At 41.9% G+C, this 24058-nt stretch overlaps 1 protein-coding gene across 1 annotated transcript in view; it reads left to right on the plus strand.

Moving 5' to 3' along the window:
- The window catches only part of FAM222A (family with sequence similarity 222 member A), a 100718-nt gene that overhangs the window by 56723 nt on the left and 19937 nt on the right, over nucleotides 1–24058 (plus strand). Inside the window, exon 2 of the mRNA XM_083146185.1 lies at nucleotides 8241–8361. Within this exon, the coding sequence (XP_083002311.1) occupies nucleotides 8280–8361 (82 nt within the window). The 5' untranslated portion in view covers nucleotides 8241–8279. The remainder of the gene's footprint in view (nucleotides 1–8240; nucleotides 8362–24058) is intronic.

Consider the following 24058-nt stretch of genomic DNA (forward strand, 5'->3'; position numbering starts at 1 on the left):
AACAATAAAATGAACAGTTAGGGGATGGATCTGGTCATTCTAAACTGCTTGTTAACTACTGGGGGGAATAAACTTTTTATGTGTAATGTCATTAAAAAAAAGTGGTAACTTTTTCATTGATCATCCCACTTGTTAAGCATGATCATGGTGAAAAGAGTCACATCGCATGCATTTTATATGGTACAAAGTTTTGTCTTTTAATAGAGGAATCCCTCTAGTGGTCCCATGGCACACCACCAGGACTAGCCGCTGCACACAAGTATGATCAAGTGTCTAAGTCCATTCCATAATGTCCCTCTATTAAAGGCAAACAGTCTGGTCTGCACTATATGAGAGTTCACTGTGCGTCACTTAAATGGCATACTGTATCCTACTACATCGGTGCTTGAATTCATGGCCTTATAAACATGAACATTGTAATGCTAACTGAAATATCTTTGTTTTGTGGGCCATGGATCAGATCCAATGGACATATCCTTTGCCGATCGCTCCTTCCCTGACATAAGAAACAATGAATTCATACAATGATTGAAAGGAAATAAGTGAGCAGTGCTTTAGAAAATCTTCTGCAAGCTCCTCCATTTGCCTTTGAGAGGGAGCGGGCGGACAGATGGAATTTAGACAGGCGTTTAGAGTAATTACTCAGTAACGAGGATTTTGTTGTGAAATTAGTATCTTAAGGAGGTGGCGCAGATATCTTTCAAAGGATGAATACCTCGTTAAGAATCTGAATGCAGGAAAAAAGGAAGTGACTGTTTACAATTGGAGCTCAGAAGACACCTGCTTGTTTTAAATAACAGCTTTGTCCTTTTAAAACTTGTATCAGTTTTGATAAACTGCTTTGTTTAAGGGATACATATCGCGTGTGTTTTGTATACCGTGAAAAACCTGTAATTCTAAAAATGTGTGTCTCAGTGGAATGAACGCTTCTGCTTGGAAGCCTACATTACTTAAATACAAGCCACAGTATTCCTTCAGGTCAGAGCTTAAACCATGTTCATGAACGTTTAGATCTGCCTGGACCTTGCAATCAGGGTACATTGTCACCAGTGGCGTAACTATGGAGTGTGCAGGGGATGCAACTGCTATGGGGCCCGGGGCTTGGAGGGCCCGAAGGCCCAGCAGGCATCCCCTGCACCCTTTTTATTATTTTTTAAAACATTGCTGGCCGCCCTTGTACGCTTCAGCAACAGTGGTATACTTGTAGCCGGAGACCCGGTGCTACTAATGCCAATAACAATGCAACACTGCTGGTGTCCAGGAGACCAGGCTGCCAACCCCGCACGGGTAGAAGAAGGTGGCACTGACTGTGAGCAGGAGACACGGCAGCAGCAACACTGAGTATGAGACGCAGCAGCAGCACTGAGCATTGAACCCTGCTGCTGTTTCCGGTGAAAGGAGGCAGGCGCTGCTAAACAGGAGCCTCGGCGGCAGAGGCTCTGAGTCTGAGCAGGACACCTGGGTGTCAGGGGCGCTGAGCAGGTGACCCGGCGGTGAGCAGGAGATCTGGTGTCAGGTGCCGCTCAGCAGATGTACCGGCACTGGTAAAAATAAGCTGATACTGGTGTGTGTATGATGGAGGGGGGAGGGTGCTAGGTACAGGGCTGGGGTATGGATGTGTTAAGGAGGGTGCTGGGTGCAGGTATGGGTGTGTAAGGGAGGATGCTTGTTGCAGGGCTGGGGTATTCGTGTGTGAGGAAGGGAGGGTGCAGGTGTGGGGTGTATGGTTGTGTGAGTGTGGTGGCTTGGTGTAGGGCTGGGCATACATGTGTAATTCATACTGATGTGGCTGTGGTATATGTGAGACAGAGTGAGGTGGTTTGGGTAATAGCACATATGTGTGAGGGAGAGATGGTGTAAGGGGGTATTTATGTACTATTCTGGGGCATTTGTAGTTATAAAAACTGATGTTTTTCACTCACGATGGTTTAGTTCATGTTCATGTCCCCCCACTCTTTCACCCCTGCCCCATCACCCTCTCTAGCCTGCTGTCTATCCTCTTTTTCTCTCTCCCCGTCTACTCTCCTTCTCTCAACACTTACCCCCTCTGTCTCACTTCTCTATCTCTGCCCCTAATCTCTCTTTTTCTGCTCTCTCTCCTCCCCACCTCTTTCCCTATGCTCCCCCTACCTCTTTCTTACAGTCTCCCACCCTCAATATCTCTCCATCTATCTCTCTGCCGGATACCCTGCCCTGTCTCTCCTACTTTCTCTCCCTGACACACTTTCTCCCTCCCTGATATTCTCTCTTACGTCTGCTCACACTCCTACCTTTCTCTCTCACTCCTCTCTTTCCCTATTTATCCATGATGCCCTCTTTCTCTTCCTAACCACCACTCTTTCACTCCTCCCTCTTTTCTGTCTCCTTCCTGACACCTGCTTTGTCTCTCACTCATCTCTTTCTTTTTTCTCTTTCTGTGACACCCTTTTTGTCTCCCTCTCCTCTCACTCTTTCTTCTGCCCCCATTATGGTCATTGTGACAAAGTTGAGGGGGGCCCTTTCAAGATTTTGCTATGGGGCCCCTAGTTCTAGTTACGCCCCTGATTGTCACAACCCGTGATATACAGTTCCTGTAGTAGGGGTGTCCTTTAAAACTAAACTAAAAATAAATGTTACTATAGATCCATGTTATCAGCATCTTATGCCGTTATTATGGCTGAATTAGTAATACTTTGCTACTGTCATCTGTTCTGTAGTCTACATTTGTGCCGAGTGGTAGCTGCTAAGATGTTTCTCATAAGGGGAAATTTACTAAGATGGGAGTTCTATTTAACATGGGATGTTGCAATTGGAAACCAATCTGAATCTTCTTATTTATTTAGCAAATGTCCAAAATATGGCCATCCAACTGTTGTGAAACTACAAGTCCCATCAATATTTGACACAGTTTTGTGATTATGGAATGCTAAAAGAATTGCAAGGCATGCTGGGATGTGTAGTTTTACAACAGCTGGAGGGCCTTAGTTTGGACATGCCTGTTCTAGAAGATAATAGATAGTATCTATTTGGTTGCCCATAACAACATCTAATTGTGCAATAGAAGAGTAGTAAAGTGCTTAGTAAATTTGCCACATTGTGAGTGGTGGTGTGCTGTAGATGCTGAGAGCCAGTATGTTACCATAGCATTGTTTTTCTATTTAAGGTGTCTTTGACTAACTGCACTCCATATTACAACAATGGTGATGTTTGTAAGCAGTTACAAATAACAGGGAAAAAAATAGAGGTCAATAAAATAAAAGCATGATTTCCTTGTATCTGGTACTATACTGTACTATAATTTGGCTGTACAATTTCATCTGGAATTTTATATTAATTATCTGACCTAGTAGTGTTCTAACCAATACACACCCAGATGCTGTACACAAATATATCAAGGAATTTATATTTTTATTCCATATGAAAATAACCATAGGGTAAATATAATTTGCTTTAGGTATTGCATGACTCTGTGTCATACTTGTGCTATACACTTAAAAGATGATTAAACCCATGCTCTGAGTTCTATAAAAGAGTCACAAGTACTATTCACAGATATATAAGCAACAGTAAGGTGGAGCTGTGAGCATGGAGGATTCATTTTGTAAGTGCGCAATACCAGTAATTGTATTTAAGAGGCAGTACAGGAAGCAGTTTGGACCCCAAATTAAAATGATTTACTGTCACGGTCATTCTCAGACAGTCAGCTGTCTTGGATACCTCTGAGCAATGTCATTTAAAGTCAACATTTAAAGAAGAGTAATTGTAGGTAAACACTTATCATTCTTCCTGCAGGTGTCCTTTTGTGTTCACGTGTCTGTAACAAATACTTCCCACTCCTGTAACAGACAAATGATTAAATCAAATCGAGTAACAATAAATATTGTAACACTTCTGGAGCTGCAGTTGTCATCACTTTGCCTTTCTTCACAAACCTGTGCTTCTAAATATTTCATTTCTTTACAAAAAGTCCCAAATTTCACCTGTTACCTTCAAAACTACATATAACCTGGAGAGGGCATGTGACAGAGTTGCCTGTGGTAAATAACCCAGTGCTGTTATCGCTGGGTGGTATATTGGCCTGAATATAGTGATCATCAGATTTGGGGGGTAGTCAATCCAGGATTCTGACTGTCGAACATCCCGACAGTGGGAATCCCATCCCGTTTTCTTTTCTTCTGACTGTAACTCGCCAGCCAGAATGTTCCGGCTGTTGAGTGTCGGGAAGTGCATGAATCAGCAAAAACGACTGCGGAATGCAGAAAAATGGCCGTGAATTCACCAATTTAAAACTTAAAAAAAAGCTGTGATTAACAGTCATGGTCATCTACCAACTTGTTCTATTCACTGAAGAGGTCCGCTGCAGACTCTACATACTGATAATACAGATGTATACAGTATAGGAAAAGTACCACGTTACAGCATTCCCATACTGTCCGACATGACACAACGTACTACATACAGGTTTAGCTTCCTTCTGTTCCTACTCCTACAGCAACCTACAGCAGGGTTGCCGACCCTCCCGGAATTTGCGGGAGTCTCCCGAAAATCGGGTCCTTCCTCCCGCCCCCCGGAAGGGTGGGCAACCCTCCCGGAATCAGGGGGACCCCCACAGAGCCCCCCGATCGCGGCATTTATATGCCGCAATCCGCGGGTCTCAGGGGAGGGGGCGGAGCTAAAACGGCACAATCGTGTCATTTTAGCCCCGCCTCCTCCATGGATATCACTTCTTTCGGCTATTTGCTGTAATGGGGCGGGGCTTAATGATGTCACAGTTAAGCCCCGCCCCCAAAACGCGTAATGCAAGATTCCTCTCCGGGCTTCTCCCGGAGAGGATTTGTTGAAAGTCGGCAACCCTGACCTACAGTAACATGAATTATTTGTTGTACATCACACCAGGATACTGCAACTGGAAAGAAAGTGGGAAGAGAATGTTCAGAGCATGATGTGCTCTATATTGGGTGAAATGGGTCTCTGGAACATATGGTCATATATGGATATTCTAGCAACAAAACCATTAACTCTTTTTTTGTAGATCTAAAATAGAAAATATTAAAAGAATGACATTATATACACAATATTAATCAATGTGTCTCTTTAATCCTGTGTGGAAGTGCTGGTTTTGCAGTTCCTGGAATGTGAATAGTCTCACATAGACTCACATGTCAGTGCAATATTTGCAGCTTGCATGTGTTTGGTGTTTTTCTGTACTGTTTACTATGTAAAGAGCATCTGCGGACATGCGTTGGTAACATGTGACATTGGATGTGGGTTTGTGAAAATCAAGCAAAAACTGAATACTGTAGGCCTACCTTATAATTATTGACAGACCAAGCAAAATGTTTTCATTTTCAATCCAATCATTATACCCAGTTCAAAAACCACTGGCAGAATTCAACGTAAATTTCTGAAGGACCCTCCGCAGTAAGTGCCCTTATTGCGAGTGCCACATACACCTTGAACCCATGACTTTGGGATGCAATTAAATATCTCTCGGTGTAAAAGGGTGAGGCTTCTTTCCTTTTTTGGTGTGCAGTAATCTTTGGAGGCTGATTGATTTTGCCCAGCGTGTATGGACAGCGATGATTGCTATCGTCGCTGGGGGGAAAGCCGCTTAGTGCCCGGGGCCATCAGCTGGGTGAGGATGACTTTGCATAGCGCAGCGCAATGCAAAGCAATCCTCAAAGCCGCTTATCTGCTGGGAATACGCAGCAGCGCTCATCGCCGGGCCATACACACTGGGTGGCTTTCAGCTGAAAGCCACTGAAACTTGCTGTTTTGAGCAGCTTTCAGCTCAAAGTCGCCCAGTGTGTATGGGCCTTTAATGTACAACCTCTCTGGCATAACTGTCAAAATACTGGTCACATACACTGGTTTATCATTGTGTAAGAACAGCTCTTTTATTCATATAATAATGGCTGTATCTAAGATTCTTTTTCAATTCTTCCAGTCCTACACAGGCTTAAAATAAATAATATTAACTAGTACATTATACAAGCTACGTTTACATGCTAAAATAACATAGAGAACAGGCTGACTTTTTGAACGTCATGCACTGTAGCTGAGTTTGTCCATACAATCTTCAACATCAGCCCGACATGCCAGAGGACCGGTCACTGGCTTCCTGTTTCCCTCCACTCGCCAACTCACATCTTGCCTATAATCCTGTCACATGTAGCCCTGTGCTTACTCACACAATCACACTATTGAACAGGTCAGTTCCTGTCGCAGATTAGAACAATCCTAGCCTTATACATGACGCACTTCTGTTAACAAAATGTAGCCAATCACATCAGTTGAATTTAAAGCCATGGCTCGCTTAAAAAAACAGAAACACATGATGGAAATGGACAACAAAAATTGCCAGGAAACCTGATGGCATTATGCAAAAAAACATAATTGGTTTGGCAAGTTTAACAGAAGGATTTCACAGTCACATATGTGATGGTTGCAATCTCCCCAGTCTGAGACTTTCTGTGTGACTAACATGCAGCAGACTTTTCCTGTCAGCAGGTCATGTTGCTATAGTCTAGCACTTCATATTGTGGGATTACTATTTGTGTTTTCCATTACAATGGTTTTTTAAAAGATATTGGGTTCATAATCTCTTAGGGCAGTCTCAAGTTTTAAAGATGAATACTTTTGCCCTGATCAGTTTCCTGTTTTGTTTTTCTTTTTGTATTGAAAATGTCCCAGTAGCATTCGTTTGATTTATGCACCTCAGCGTCTGCTGCTCCCTGTGTTGTGTGAGGGGAGAGTATTGATTAGATGCTTAAAATGCATGAGAAATGTGTATTGAGACCATATTGAGTACTTGGAAAATTTCCATCCATGTCACCAGCTAAAACAGACCTTTCCAAGTACCTTACTTACATTAGATCAAAAATTCAAGCAACCAATTTGACATTAATGTATATTAAAGTTTGTGTAATGATCTTTCTCATATACTGTGCTTGACAGGACAGATGTTTATATTTAACTAAATATGACCACCATGCTGTCTAAGGTAAAGGTATTCACTTTAGAATGGAGCGAGACTAGGCAGACTTGCTTTCCAGAAATGCACAACGCTTATTGGTTGTTTCATCGAAGGTTCAGTGATGTCTCAGCTTTTCATTTGTATTACATCCTATTGGGACACTATTGCAAAGATATTGGGGCGTTAACAGTTTGCTGTAGAGAAGTGGGCAGGTTATACATTTTAACTGTTAAATTATCAACAACATAATAAACATTATTTTACTTCCATGATTTATATCTGAAAATGTCAGATTAATGGATTTAGTTAAGATTAATGGATCTATAGATTAGATTATTATTCACAGCGCTGCCATAATGAACAATTTTTATCACAATGGATATTTTGAATTCTTATTCAAAATATTGCCATTATTTACTAAACTTAACTTGCAGGGACAGTGTTAAGGTGCAGAAACACTGGGTGTTTTAAGGTGCAGAAACACTGGGTGCTTTTACCCAGCATGTACGCACATCGATGATGGGCAAATCGCTGGGCTGAAAATGCGTACACACTAACGATTTTCACCTTTCAAAGCGATTTTCCCGGGATGGCTTTACATAATAAGATGCTGTGGAAAGCCATCCACCCCATCGCTCATCTGCTGGTAATACCAGTAGGTGAGCGGTCGGGCCAGCGATGATGCAGGATCGCGCATCAGCACTCATCGCTGCCCCGTACACACTGGATGGCTTTTGAGCTCAAACGGCAAAACTGATCTGCTTTCAGCTCAAAATCACCCAGTGTGTATGGGCCTTAAGCAATAAACTGACCTACTAATTACTTTCCCAGCATGTTGAAGGAGTATTTTACATTTTTAAGGACTCATCCAGTGAATATGGCTCTGAAAATGCTTATTATGTCAGATTCCGGAGCCAGCCAGAGGCTGCGGGAGAGGGCTATGCCTCCATAGGCTTAAAGCCGTATAAAGTGAATAGGTCAAACTCTGCGAAGCAAAGATAAAAGCATGCTTATTATCCTTCTGTATTACATTTCTGTAAAATCTCCTGCATTAGGTGATTAGTATATATCAATAATTTATAGTTTCAACATCATTTTATTTAAAAAAATTCATATAAGGCCCCATCGTGTTTATCTTGTATAAAGAGTGATACATCATTACATTTGTTTTATAGACTTCTTATTGTGTTATTTTTAGTTTTCTTTTAGGATGTGTAATTGTAAAATTGTGGCTAACCCTATACGCAGTGCCTGCTTTACTAATGTTATTGATGTCTTCTTACAGTGTGACCATCTGCCTAGGTGACCATAAGTCCCTGTAACCATGTTGGCCTGTCTTCAAAGGACCCAGAATCCTCCAGTAAAGCACCTCGTATGTGCAAATAAGGGGCTGGAACCTCGAAAGTGTAAGTGGAATACAGATATAATATTTTATGCTTTAGACCTCTAGTACGGCCATTGATTTAGTGTCAATGTAAAGTAAATGTTTTGTAACATTGGTTGTACCTGTTTTTATATACACATACACTTAGAGAAAATACTATATTACGGTTCATGTCTGGCAAACTAATCCCTACCGAATGAAAAACATGTGTGAATCCAACTGAAGTTGCAAGGCAGGTTTATGTAGACCTCATAGTGTGTTGTTTCATAGGGTGATGCAGTGGCAGAAACAGGATTTATGTATAGCGTAAAGGCAACACAAAAAACGTATACATATTAAGTGTAGCTACAGAAACAGAGTACAGCAGTGAAGCAGGGTTCTGTAATGAAATATTCCATTTGTGCAAGTATATGCAATGCTGGCAGCATTGCCGTGGTTAAGCCAGCACTGAGACATTCAGCTGAAACAGTCTTCATTTCCAGTGGCACCAGCTGAGTTAGAGCTATGACAGGGTCTGATAAGGCCCTTTCAGTCATTTCAATAGGAATCTATTTTAATAGGATTCTTTTGTTTAAATTCTCAGTGATTTAACGTCTTATCCTATTGCCACTATTGTGTTCATTTTTAACTTATTCAATGCCAAGAAGAGGAAACTATGAAGAGTATTCTTGAATACAGTATGTTTTGGTTACATTCTAGAATACAGCACAGTTGCGGAGATTGTAAATAAAATGTTGTTCCTCTGTTACAGTTGACATTGTCGGAATGAATTCTGTGGTATGAATATTAGTTTGGGTCAAGCTGGGTTTATAACACAGATTAACCAACAGCTAAAGAAGCTTGATTAGAAAGTCCATTCACCACGTGACTGAGAATTACATCTATTACCAGCCAGTGGTAGACATATCTTACTGAAGGTTAAACTGTTTGATTTTAAATACCTATGATATTATTTACTTCCACGTAATTAAGGTCTGGGCAACGTAATGGAAAACATGCACCATAAATCAGAAGGAACAAAAATAAAATTAAGTTGAAAAATGACAATATGCATTGCCTAAATAACAGGCACCATGTGTATAATCTGTTTACTATTGTTGCTTTAGCCTTTGTTGGAGTAAACAAAATGTAATTAATAATGAGATTCTGGACCTATAACCTAGTAATGCTGTCTCACATAATGATGATACAGACGTTTTACATATACTGTATTGTAGTTTTGGTGTTTTTATTTATTTTACCGTGAAAATGTGTCATCTTAAGGGGCATTCACACTGAGCCATTTCAGCCCCTTTTCTAGGCGATCTGACTAGATCGCTTAGAAAAGGAGCAAGGATTGTTCCATGTGTATGCCCTGCGGCGATGGCCATGCGCGGACCCACCCATCGCTGTCGCCCACAGGGAAAGCTAGTGCTTGCACTGGCTTTCCCTAGATCGCGGGGCTTTGCCTATTAAATAGGCGAAGCCCCGCTCAGCACGATCGCTCAGCACAAAGCTTTGCAGGTGCATCATGGGACACCTACGATGTGTGCTTAGCTATTGTGCTGAAGCTCATTGCTTAGCTAAATACCCAGGTCGCCTCATGCGTATGGGGCTTTAAGGTATTTTACTTTTTTTATTGTTTTTTTAATACCCCTTTCACATTGCAAAATGCAGGGTCGCACCGGGACTTTGAAACGGTTCAGTCCCGGTGCGACCCTGAATTTTGGTATGTTCACATCCCCTCAGATGTCATGGGGGGTGGTGGAGAGCGGTGGAGCATCATTGGGGGTGGGGGAGGAGGCAGCGCTTAGAGCTGGCACTGCTCCAAGCACTGCCTCCATAGCGTGAATGGGAAAAGGGTCGCTCAACCCGATTAATCGGTTCATACCGCAAAGCAACATGGCACTGAACTGGTAAGAACCCTTCTTTTGTTACCGTTCGTATAGCCGTGTAACCCCTTTCATATTGCACCAAAAACTGGGTTGAACCGGCAAGAAACCGACATGAACCCGTTAATTAGGTGCAATGTGAAAGCGGTCTTAGTCTCCTAGAAAGTTTATTTGCCAAAGTGTTTATTGATTAATGTATATTGTGTATCTGAGCCATAAAAAAAAAAATTGGCATGTCACACGAAAAAAACTGATTGTGGTATATAAGTCAGTGCTCAAATGGAATTTGGGGAAGTTCATTTAGCAGTAACCTGAACCAATATTTGTGACTGTATCAATTTTAAAAGGTAGACTCATTTGATCCATTTATGGTCCATTGGACAACCATGATTAACTCAAATTCATTAATATTTATTAATATTGTTATTATTTCTACAAGGATTTCACAACACCTAACAAAATATATAAACAAATGAGCACACAAGAAAACAGTCACTTATAATACAAGTACATCCTTAATAAACATTGCATTAGTGGTCATAGCACTCAAGAAGCAGGGTGGTGAAAACCAAGGTTAGGTGCTGCTGAAGGGAGTAGGGTGTAAGACGTATGATGGTATGTGTCAGGGCAGCACAGATGGTGTAATGGTTAGTATCACTGCCTCACAGCGCTGAGGTCATGGGTTCCTACCATGGCCCTAACTGTGCGTCGTTTGTATATTCTCCCCGTGTGTGTATGGGTTTTCTTTGGGAACTCTGGTTTCCTATCACAATCAAAAAATATACTGGTAGGTCAATTGGCTCCCAACAAAAATTATTCCTAGAATCAATGTGTGTGCGTGTACATGTGGTAGGGAATATAGATTGTAAGCTCTACTGGGACAGGGACTGATGTGAATGTTCAAATATTCTCTGTAAAGTGCTGCGGAATATGTGTGCGCTATATAAATAACTGTTAATAAATTAATCACATGAGGGAAGAGGGCCCTGCTTGCGAGAGCTTATATTTTAAAGTGGAGGGGCAAACAGGGGTGACACAGAGTATGCTGCAAGTAAGAAACAAAGGGTTATTGTATTTTATACTGTTCACAAGGTTGATCCGTGTAAGAGCCCCTGCTGCCACTGAGTATAGTCCACTTGTCTACAGTCCTTACATATATCAGCATAAAACTGAGCAGTCCTTTGGGTCTCTGGCATTGTCATCATTCTTTTCTAGAGCACAACTGTTTTCCTGTCTCTGGTTTCTCAGCAAATGCTAATTTAATTTACCTTTTTTCCTGTTAACTCTTAGCTTTTGATCTGAAGCTTAAGTGCTGATAAACCAATTAGAATTTCCATGCATGTGGCGTGCAGGTTTAACCCCTCCGCTACCAAATGAGCAAACCACGCAATGCAGAGTAATAAACTTCCCAGCCAGCAGATCCTTACTGATACACTTGGCTGAGGACACGGGAGGAGCTGTATTTAAATTATATATAAATCATCATCTGCAAATCCATGCGGCCAAATACATTCCTGTATTGCTCTGTTCAGCAGAGAGAAGCAGCTCCTGTTTAATTAAATGTCACTTATGTGCTGTATGCCTTTATTTCTCCGCTGAGCTGGCCAGGTTTTCCATATTGATGAATCAGGATGCATCTGGAATCCTATACATCTAGCATGCAGGCTACCTACACATACAGCTATTGGAGCATGTTATGTTTCTATTTGTAGATTCTGTATTTATTGGTTCTGATCACATGACCACATATTTTGGATTGTAGAAGTAATGGAGCCCACACACGCACCGATCCTGGCGTGCGTTGTGGGCTTAACTAGCACACACAGCATCGCATCGTGTGCCTTGTGCATACGATGTGCATGCGATGCGATGCTATGCTAGAAAAGGCTAGTACAAAAAGTATGTGCAGCACATACTTTTTGTACTGTACGATGAGGTGCAGCGGGAGCGCGCACCCCATCGTACAGCATCGCACCGCCGGCAACGGTGCATGTGTGGGCACCTTAAGTTGCATTGGGAAAAAAAAAAGTCAAGATTTGGACATGGCTGTAAAAATGTGGTTTCAGTATGAATTACAGTAAGTAGCGCTTTGCCATGTGATGGCTCAGTGACAAGGAGAATCTGTATCAAATGTGAAAGGTGAAACAGTGTTTGTGTAACAAACAAGTTTTGCCCATTTAACCACTTTTGTACCAGGATGCTCTGCTGCAAAGTCAGCATTACTGAACCAGAGAAAGGAGCATCTCTTCTGTCAGGGAGAGAAAAAGAATTCTCGCATTAAATGGATTGGAAGGGCCCTGCGGCTCGCCGGAGGCAGGTTTAAACCCCCCTCTGTACTGTCATTTAAGAGACAGATCTGCAAATATTCTCTCTATTAATATTTCATTTGTCTCTTAAAGACACAGGCCTACATTATAGAATGCCATTTATAAGAAATTAGCCGCAATACTTACCAGATAAAAATGGGGCTTTGACAAAAATGAATTACTTCACATTTTTAAGCAACCATAATATTAGCAATATATATATATATTTGAAATTTTATGTTTTTTTTTTTTTTTTGTAGATATGATATACTTTTGTCTCCCATTGGCTAGCAACAGGGCAAAATATTTGGCATGTGTGTTGTGTTTTCTGCAAATGTATGATTGTGCAGCTGAAATGTTAATTTTGGTTCTCGGAACATAAGTTCACTAAAGGTCAATGGTTATTATTGAGAAACAACCAGTGCAAATCAACATAGGAAAGGCTGTAAAATACCAGTATGCTAAATTGTGTTTTTCTAAGAGGAAGCGTTGTACCTAGTGATATGCTAAGAATAATGGTTTTATTCAGCTATATTATATAGATAATATCTGGATCAGAAGTGTGAAGAAAATGACGGGAAACTCGTTATAGTACGTAAAATGTAATTAGTCAAGATCACTATGTAGGCCCAAAACAACTTGCACTATAAAATTACAAAAATGAAATGATAAAACTGTGTCGTTCCAGTGGCTCGGAGCATCGTATTGTGTAAGGGTTAATAAACACTTATAACCAGTCAGTTGAGCTGCTCGCTTAGGATTTGTGTTGGCCTCTAGGACTATAACACGATATGACAAGCTGTGCTGTTGCACCAGTCAGGGCTAATAACGTGTCCTGCCTCGTTTGTGCTGAGCAGACGTATGCAAAATGATGTGTACACAGCCGGCTGCCTGGAACAGTTTAAAGGTGCAGTTCCTATGTTGGAAAAGTATCTCATACATAGTCATATGTGCTATTACAAAACATATTTAAATACAGGTAAACAGCAGGTTGCAGTATTTAAAAAAGCACCTGCGCTTTACCACACCAGTAGGCAAGAAAATAAATGTAGTTTTTAGTTTTTTTCTTTCTTCTATCCACAAAAGAATGTGTAGTAATCCTTTGTAAGAGAAGTAGATGACTGTTCCCATCACTGCGTGCGTTTTATCTTATAAGACCGCGCTTCTGTGTTAAAAACCTCAAACCTAACCGATGCTTACCGTATTTTGATAAAGGAACACAGAGACCTACTGATTTAAAAAGGACCGTTTTCTGATATCGCAGTATATATTTGCCAATTTGCATATTTGGTTTTGCATATGTATAGTTCTGTGCAATATTTAATGATTTGTTTTATTCAGTAATGAAACAACCTTTCCCATCCATGTCCCCTCAGCCAGGGCCTGTCAGATGTTATTATACAGAGCAGAAGATCTGGAATTTCACATGTTTCGCTGCTCCTTTCGCTGCTTTATTTAATTTCCACTGTAATCTGTAGTGTGCTGGGTCACTGTGACTTTGTCCCAGTTACACCTTGGATTTGGTGTTCCTGAGATTTTGCTGGTGTAGGACTAATCAGTTCCTAGGCTATATGGTGGCCCTTTTTTTTTAGCAAAAAAATGAAATTAAATGAATACCAACAATGCTAAAGGGGCAAGGGGACATTTACAGGATGGTTTAGTGCAGGCCTGTCCAACCTGTGGCCCTCCAGCAAACTACACATCCCAGCATGCCCTGTCACATTATTGCTGTTAGAAAATGCTAAAACTGAGGCAGGGCATGCTGGGATGTGTCGTTTCACAACAGCTGGAGGCCTGCATGTTGGATAAGCCTGGCTTAGTATTTTTGACACCTTAGAATCTGTTTTTTTTTTTCCATTTCCATCTGAGAGGCACACTAAAATATAGGATGAATGATATATGTTTCTTCCTACCATTGCATTGTAAAGTTTTAGCACCATGGTTGCAATTTTAGAACATACCATGACCCCTATTTATGGACAATACCAATGCATTTTTTGATATACTGTATGCAAAGAACAATATATGAAAGCCCATCACTGAAAAGGGAGTGAAGTGCACATTAGTTTTAATGCATGTAATCAAAATACTATGTACAAATGGACTATGAATGTTAGAATGATCTAGATTCTAGACAAATGATTGAGCTCTGTAATGTCAGTCATTTAAATGTGCACTACAATGTCCTACTGAAACGAGATGTTCTAGTGCAAAGCTACTGATGCAGGAAATGATAACTGAGCTGACAAAAGGGTTGGAGTACAAAAGGCAATTGCTTGCAATCTGCTGGTCCTTTCATTAAACTAGTTGCTGTAGCGACTTCTCCCAGGGTGAAGTTGGTGATAATGGAAGTCGATCACCTAGGGTTTTTGGATTTTGAAAATTTATTGTGTACCGCAGTGCTTTTAAAACTGTGTGCCGTGGCACCCAGTGGTGCTTCAGGACACTTGCAGGGGTGCCTTGGGTTAGTGGTCCAGGACCAATTGAAATTAATTATGGTCAATTATGTAATAGGCAAGCCATGCATATGACTTTCAATCATATAACATATGTGGACAAACAGAAGTGAATTCTGTTCCTTGCCACTTAACTGACCCTAAGGATGACATATAAAAACAGTTTACTTAATTTAATATTGTTTTCTACATTTCTCAATAAGAAACATTTTGCCCAGGGGTGTTAGGACACATACCTATGAACAAGGATGTCATGGTACATATGTGTGGCGATATTGAGATCGGTCAATACTGAGGAGCGTACACCTGTTGCTCCTGCTGAGAGCGGGGGCAGGTACTAATTACCCGGGCTCGGCCTTACTGGAGGGGCCCGGCAGGGGCCCTGGTCCGACCCCTTCCCCCTCCATCCCTCCCGGGCAGCACACACCTACAGCATGTGCTGTGCTGACAGCAGGCTCAGCATGAGCATCTCACTGACATCGTGAGAGCTCATGCTGAGCCTGCTGTGCATGTTGTAGGTATGTGCTGAGGGGGGGGGGGGACAATAACGCTCCCCCCCCCACCCCCCCCTTCAACTTTAAAGTGTGTTTTCACCCTCTAAATATTTTAGGGGCATGGCCTAATCATGAGTGTGGCCACACCTTCCACAATTAGGCCACACCCCCAAACATTTTACCTGGGCCCGGCATACCTCTCAGCTGCTCTGCTCATAGCTCCCCAGTGTCCAATGGGGAAAACCTGCCTGTGTAAATGTACGTAGACAATGGTGAAAAACGCTGTCAGTTCAGTGGTTTCAGAGTGTATCACAATCATCCAAACAAACAAACAATATGTAAATCTCTCCTGAGGTGGATGGAACAGACAGTCATGCTACGCAGTTTATTTATAGTGCAGCAAATTGAAGGAAATTCATTTAAATCAATGTTCTTGAAGACAATGTCTAAATTAGTGGTAATTATATTATTGTTAAATGTAGTAATGCGTCAAAAGAAGTATGATTAGGCACACCCCTGGAAACAAGGCATCATTGTACTAATAATAAAAGAAGGCCCTTTATACCTGTTTAGCTAAGCCTGCATTATACTCATCATTTCCTTTTTTTTTTCCCTAAAACATTACAACATTTATGTATAAATGTCATATTGTGTAATTGATACCTTTCTACTAATTCATACAAGGAAATAACGTCCTTTAAGTGGCATTTCAGTTATGTCCCTGTCCTTTTCTCAAACCTGTTTGTGGCCTGTAAGGGCTGTAGATGAACATGTCAGCACAGGCACTGCCCTAAGCCTGTCCATACCCCGGACTGGCAAGCACGGATGCTTCATGGTCTTTGTACTAAGCCTATAGGTCCTTACGGATTCGGTATGGAATCCCGGCAGTCGGAATCCCGGGGGTCAAAATCTCGACGCCGGAATCCCGACCAGTGGGGAACATCGATTTGGGAGTCGTGGACACCCACGGAGGGAGAAAGTGTCGGGATTTCGGAGGTCGGGATTCCGGCATCGGGATTTTGAACGCCGGGAAACTGACCGCATCCCGTCCTTACACACTGGGCGTGTATGGACAGGAATGATGGGAAAAATCGCTGGGCTTAATATCGCTCAGTTCATGCACACTGAGTGATTTTTGCCCATCCAAGTGATTCAAGCCTCCAAGCAGGACACTATGGAAAGCCGTGCACCCTGTCGCTCATCTGCTGGTTATTCAAGCAGATTAGCGGCGGCTGCCGATGCAGGAGCGCATTAATGCTCATCGCTGGGGAGGCTTTTGAACTGAAAGCAGCTCAAACGGCAAACCTCAGCTGCTTTCAGCTCAAAAATTGCCCCGTGCGTATGGGCCTTAAGAGAGAGAGAAAGTGGAAAGAGATAAAGTACCAACTACTGTAACTAGCTCTAAATTATTGTTTTGTTTCCGAAAAATACACTTTATCTCTCCATGCCTAGTACAAAGGGGCCTGTCTCTAATGGGGCCTACACATGGGGAGAAGCGTTCTGAGTGATGCCAGCGCTGTGTGCGGAGCGATTTGTCAAGGCCAGTGTTCTCCGGTGAGAATACTGGCCCTGACATCGGCGATTATAGATTTATCCAGCATTATAGCCCCTACATACGGGGCATTTTCTAAATAATCTATTAAGATCACTTAGAAAATGCCATCAGCCCGTGTGCATGCCCCATAACTTGCACATGGATACAAGTTCATCAGTTCTTTTCACAGACTGTAGCTATTATCTTCTTGAAAGCATTAGATAAAGAAGTAGGATCTGATTGGTTGCAACGTCTCTACTTCTAGAAAACGGCATTTCAGTAACTTTACCCAAGGATGGGTACACATTAGAGTGAATTCTGTGAATTCGGCACAGGCCTGCAGAGATGGCTGTACTCACTAGCCAATGTAATGGATGACGGAACAACATCCTGTTACAGCCCTTCATTGCACTGCATCATGTCAAATGCAGTATCTTCCGGTTGGCTGTGCAGCAGTCATACATACACATTAGGTGATATACACATTTTATCATTCATATACAGATGAAGCCCTGCTCATCTAGCCCTTTAATAGGATGAAGTGAGTAATAGGATTACTCTGCTAATCCCCTACTGTATTGTTCTATGTATTGTATTGCTGCTGAGAACAGTAGGATAGCCATGGTGAGCCACGACCTAAGGAAGATAGTTGAGAGGGGCTCCATCTGTACATCAAATCGTGCTGATATCAGCCTCATTTGTACCCACCCTAAACTCTCTGTAACAGAAACTAGGATCCCTTTTGCCAGCAGGCAGCTAACATGTCAGTATGTTTTTGGACTGTGGAAAACCAGAGTATCAAGAAGAAACCCAGAAAGACACATACAAGAGAACATACAAACTACACACATATATCATTCTAATCATAATGTAATCCATCATCTGATTGCTGGGATATGGCAATGGTAATCACTGTGTCATCATCACTGTGACCACACAGTTTAAACATACTGTATCAAAAAGAATGGGAATCCTTCAGCACTGATGTGAATATAGTCTTGTGCCAGAGGTGCAATCCCCACTAGTGTAATGCAGATGGCCTATTAAAATTTTGGTAGGAATCCAAAAGGGGGCATTTATTCTCTCTTTACGTATTTTTTATCACACTACAAGGCTCTATTGAGAGATTCTTTTTTAATTAAAATTTTGCAAATGTCACAAAGCTAATTAGTGTCACATTAGTAGATAGTTGTATATTCTGCCAAGGACAGTCATTATGGAATGAAGGACAATGCAGGCAGTGTGTGCTAAAGTCACTAGAAAACATCACCTTTACTAATCATTGCAGTCATTGTTTACATGCTAGGGATGTGTAAGCTACAGTGTCATTCTATGTATATTGGGCCTGATTCTGGTTGACTCACAAAGTATTTTTGGTGCTTTGCGAGCCATGTAACGACGCACGCTGGGGTGCGAATGCCTGCTGCATGCCTCCTCAACTCCGCCCTGTTGTGGGCACGACGGAGACTATGAAAGTCTCCGAAGGGGCCTGCTCAGGAGGCCTGCATAAAAGAATATGCACAGGGGAAGGCCTTCACCATCGTTTCCCATTAGGAATTCACAGGGGACCGAATCAACCAGAATCACCTTTATTATGTGTATGATATATATGTCTCTTCTCCCCCCCCCCTAATTTATTCATCATGAGGGTGATATTAAAATATATTGTTACATTGGCAGTGGGAAATGGTTCCTCACAACCAGTTTTTGCAGTAGGAATGCTCAGGCCAAGACGTATACTCCCCAGTATACGTAACATCTGTGGCTGGGAATATGTCCTTGCACAATCCATGTTACATAGTAGGTAAGGCTGAAAAAAGACTTGCGTCCATCTAGTTCAACCTGGTATAGATATCCATTGCTGATTTGGTAGGTTCTGGTATTTTACAGACAAATTATATTTCTTATTTGTACCCATGGATGTTTTTCTCCAGTAAATGTTTGTCCAACTTTGCCTTGAACGCATTTAATGAGCCAGCCGTTACCACCTCTCTGGGAAGAGAGTTCCAGAGTTTGACTGTTCTGACCGTAAAGAAATTCTTTCTACTAGCTGAATGAAATCTTTTTTCTTCTAATCTATACTCATGCCCTCGCGTCCTAGATTCCTTTCTAGTAGAAAATAGGGTGTGTGACAGTTCCTTATATTGGCCCTTGATATACTTGTACATGTTGAGCATGTCCCCCCTTAAACGTCTCTTTTCTAATGTAAATAGTCCCAAATTGCTTAATCTCTCCCCGTAGCTTAAATTCTCCATTCCCCTAATAAGCTTTGTTGCACGCCTTTGGACTTTTTCTAATTCTATGATGTCCTTTTTATAGTGTGGGGCCCAGAACTGTACTCCGTACTCTAGGTGAGGTCTCACCAATGCTTTATATAGTGGCATAATTACCCTTGAGTCCCTAGTTTCCATTCCCCTCTTAATACATGCCAGAATTTTGTTGGCCTTTTTTGTAGCTACATTACAATGGGCACTACATCCTAGATTGCTGTCTATTTGGACTCCTAGATCCTTTTCAAGTATGGAATTACCCAGTTCCTCTCCGCTAAGGTTGTAACTTGCACACTGGTTGTGTCTCCCAAGGTGCATAACCTTGCATTTATCTACATTGAACCTCATCTTCCATTTTTTTGCCCACTCATCTAGAATTGCAAGATCATTTTGAAGCATGGTGACATCTTCTGGTGATTTGATGACTTTGCTAAGTTTTGTATCGTCCGCAAAGATGGATACATTGCTGAGTAACCCTATCCCAATATCGTTAATAAAAATGTTAAACAAAATGGGCCCCAAAACCGAACCCTGGGGCACTCCACTTAGTACCGGTATCATATCTGATACGGCACCATTCACAACCACTCTTTGTTCTCTATTACATAGCCAATTCCCTACCCATCTGCAGATATTTTCACCCAATCCTAGGTTCTCCATTTTATTAATCAATCTCTTGTGTGGGACAGTATCAAATGCTTTAGCGAAATCTAGGAAAATCACATCTACAGCATTTCCATTATCAAGGTTTTTGCTAACCTCTTCATAGAACCCTAGTAGATTAGTTTGGCATGAACGATTTTTCACGAACCCATGTTGGTTAGTACTGAGTAGACGGTGATGATCTAAATATTCCTGGATACCATCCCTTAAAAATCCTTCAAATAGTTTACCCACAATTGATGTTAAACTAACGGGTCTGTAATTAGCGGGATCTTCCTTTTTTCCTTTTTTGAATATTGGCACTACCTCTGCTATTCTCCAATCTTTTGGTACTATACCTGACGATAGTGACTTGCTAAAGATATAATGTAGGGGGGTAGCTAGTTCATCCCTTAATTCCATTAATACCCTCGGATGAATCCCATCTGGCCCTGGTGACTTATTTGTTTTGAGTTTGCTTAGCCTCAGTATTATTTCCTTCGGCGTGAAATCCACAATGAGATCTGGCTTATTTGTCCCGTTTGTGATAAATGTTCGTTCCACAGTCTGCTCTCCCTTAGTAAATACTGATGAGAAGAACTCATTTAACAGTTTTGCTTTTCCCTTGTCCTCAGTAACACTTTTTCCACTAGTATCAGTTAGTGGGCCTATGTTTTCCTTAATTAAACGTTTACTATTTATGTATTTAAAAAACTTCTTTGGGTTGGTTTTGCTTTCAGTGGCTATGCACTCTTCATATAATATTTTAGCTGCTTTGATTACCCCTTTACAAGTTTTGTTTGATTCTTTGTATTTTGCGAACGCCTCCTCATTCAAGTTATTTTTATAGAATTTAAAGGCTCTGGTTTTATTGTTGATAGCTGACCTTACTTCTTTGTCCAACCATGGTGGCTTTTTTTTGTTGAATTTACCTTTAGTTACTTTAGGAATGTATTCAATAGTTAGTGAATCAAGCACCTTTTTTAGAGTATCCCACATTTCCTCTGCATTTTTTCCCTCCATAACCGTTTCCCACCCAATTCCTGTTAGGGCTTCCCTGAATAATTCAAAGTTCGCTTTTCTGAAGTTTAGTATTTTTGCAGATCCTTTTTGATGTAATTTACTGAAGTTGATTTCCAGTGAAACCATATTGTGATCACTATTCCCTAATTGTTCAATTACTTTTGTGTTTGAAACTAAGTCTGTGTTATTTGTTAATACTAAGTCCAAGAGCGCCTCATCACGAGTTGGAGTTTCTACCGTTTGTGTAATAAACTGGTCTTTAAGTAAGCTTAAGAACCCATTGCTGATTTACCCGTTTCGTTTTCCCAATCAATGTCGGGTAAATTAAAATCCCCCATAATTAATACCTGACCCTGATTTGATGCTTGTTTGATTTGGTTTAAAAGAAGAGACTCTTCCCTTTCATTTATATTTGGTGGTCTATAGCATACCCCTATTATAAATTTGTTTTTTGGTTTCTTATTATTGTCGGTTATCTCTGCCCACACTGTCTCCGAGTTGTCGTCTTCCAGGTCTGTGCTCATATTTTTCTCACATGATGTTAAGTTATTATTTACATATAGGCACACACCCCCGCCCCTTCTATTTTCCCTGTCTTTCCTGTAGAGTGTATATCCCTCCATGTTTAATGCCCAGTCATGCGACTCATTACACCATGTTTCTGTAATACCAATGATGTCGTAGTCATCCCTACTGATCACCGTTTCAAGTTCCCCGATTTTACTCACTAAGCTTCTTGCATTAGCCAGTAAGCATTTTAATTTATGTTTATTTTTAGATATGGCTCTAATATTGTGATTAGTTTCACCCCAGGACCCATTTGAATTCTTTACTAGCTTCCTCTTTCCCCTCTCCCCTTCAATAGACTCTCTACAGGCCTCCCCACCATGCACACTGCCTGCCCTCTCCATAGTTCCGGGAATTCTTCCTCTGTCATTCCCTCCTTCCCGTATACTAAGATCATCTGTACCTAAGAACTGTAATGGGATAACGTGACTGTTACAACATAACATTTTATTACATGACATTCCTGATGCACCCTGAGAGTTACCCCCGATTATACCCTTGTTATGTCCCAGGACTTTGTCTATGTCTCCGTCCCCCCCCCCATCTCCTTCCCCCATATGATTCCTGATCCCAGTCCGGCTTCTCTCCCTGATGGTCCCATAATGTCTTGCTGCCCCCACCCCCCCGTCGCCTAGTTTAAAATCTCCTCCAACCCTCTAACCATCCTTCCCCCCAGCACCGCAGCCCCCTCCTCGTTCAGGTGCAATCCATCACGGCAAAAAAGATGGCGCCTGACCGAGAAGTCCGCCCAGTGTTCCATGAACACGAATCCCTCTTTCCTACACCAATCCTTAAGCCACACATTTACCTCCCTGATCTCCCTCTGCCTCCCTGAGCTAGCACGTGGCACTGGTAATATTTCCGAGAAAATTACCCTAGATGTCCTCGCCTTTAATTTCTTACCTAATTCCTTATACTCTTTCTTGAGGACATCCCACCTACCATTGACTTTGTCGTTGGTGCCGATGTGCACCAAGACCGCCGGGTTGCTCCCAGCCCCTCCCAACAATCTGTCGACTCGGTCCGCGATGTGCCGTACCCGAGCACCCGGGAGGCAACAAACCGTGCGGCGATCGCGGTCCCGATAGCAGATTGCCCTGTCTGTTCTCCTAATGATGGAATCCCCTACCACCACTATCTGCCTTGGTACCTCACTAACTGTCATCCCGTTTGAGCTAGAGGGACCGCTCCTCTGGTTGCTAGAGGGAGCCGTCTCCTCCAGCTCCGTCATTTCGTCTCTATCCTCCCCCGAAACTTCGTCCAACCGGGCAAATTTGTTCGGGTGTGATAGATCAGAGATGTCGTTCCTGTCCCTCCTGTCCCTCTTGTTTCCCCTTCTAACCGTGACCCAGCTGGCTACCTGATCCTCCTCCTCTACCAGTGACCCCATCTGCAACTCCTCCACCGTTCTATTTAGGCTTTGCTCAAGATTGGAAATATCCCTCAGTCGCTGAACGGTCCGCTCTAGATCAGTGACCTGGGCTTCCAGGGCGGACGTTCGCTCACATCTCGTGCAGATGTATTCGCACTGGGACTCTTGCTCCAGGTGCGCATACATCTTGCACAACATGCACTGAGTGAGATTCTCAATCAGGGCCCCACCCATTTTATCTACCTCCCTGCGACTAACCCCCTAGTATACAGTAGAGAGTTAAATTACAATGCAATTACACACTACAAGTTAATTTTTATCAAAATATAAGAAAGTTGATACTTATCTGTTCCTGCAGCTGTGTCACACTCCTGGTGTCCTCACACCTGTATCTGTCCGCTTCCTCTGTAATTTCTTCCAGTTGCACGTTTTCCACAGTGGCCCACTCTCAGATCATGCAGCACACTATCTGCACTTTATGGACCCTTTAACAGGTCAGGCACCTGGGCTTCAAGCAAGAAGAGAGAAAGGAAAAAAAAAAAAAACAGAAGGGACAGAAGCCTCTTGCAACCTGGTTTAACCCCTTCCTGGATGTAACTCCTTCTTGGATATAACTCTGCACTTATTTAAAAATGGCACTTAGAATAAAATGGCAGTTCAAAATTCACAAGTTCATTACATTCACTTGCCCCCTGCTGTTCTTATACTGCTGCTACTAATCAGCTACCCACCTGAGCAGATAACCACTCCCACCTTCAGCAAAAGTCTGAGCAGATAACCACTCCCACCTTCAGCAAAAGTCTGAGCAGATAACCACTCCCACCTTCAGCAAAAGTCTGAGCAGATAACCACTCCCACCTTCAGCAAAAGTCTGAGCAGATAACCACTCCCACCTTCAGCAAAAGTCTGAGCAGATAACCACTCCCACCTTCAGCAAAAGTCACTCCTTCTTGGATATAACTCTGCACTTATTTAAAAATGGCACTTAGAATAAAATGGCAGTTCAAAATTCACAAGTTCATGTACCATAAATGATATCCGCTGGTAAATTAGGAAAGTAGCAATGTCCACACAAAAATATATATAGCTTAAGAAAGCCATTGCTGTGTCTGTCTCTTCCGTGTGCAGTACCTGCATTTCATTTTCCATGTGAAGATCTTATTAAAATTTCCATCAGCATAAAA

The sequence above is a fragment of the Crinia signifera genome, chromosome 1, assembly GCF_055691185.1.
Source record: "Crinia signifera chromosome 1, ASM5569118v1, whole genome shotgun sequence".
Taxonomy (NCBI): Eukaryota; Metazoa; Chordata; class Amphibia; order Anura; family Myobatrachidae; genus Crinia; species Crinia signifera.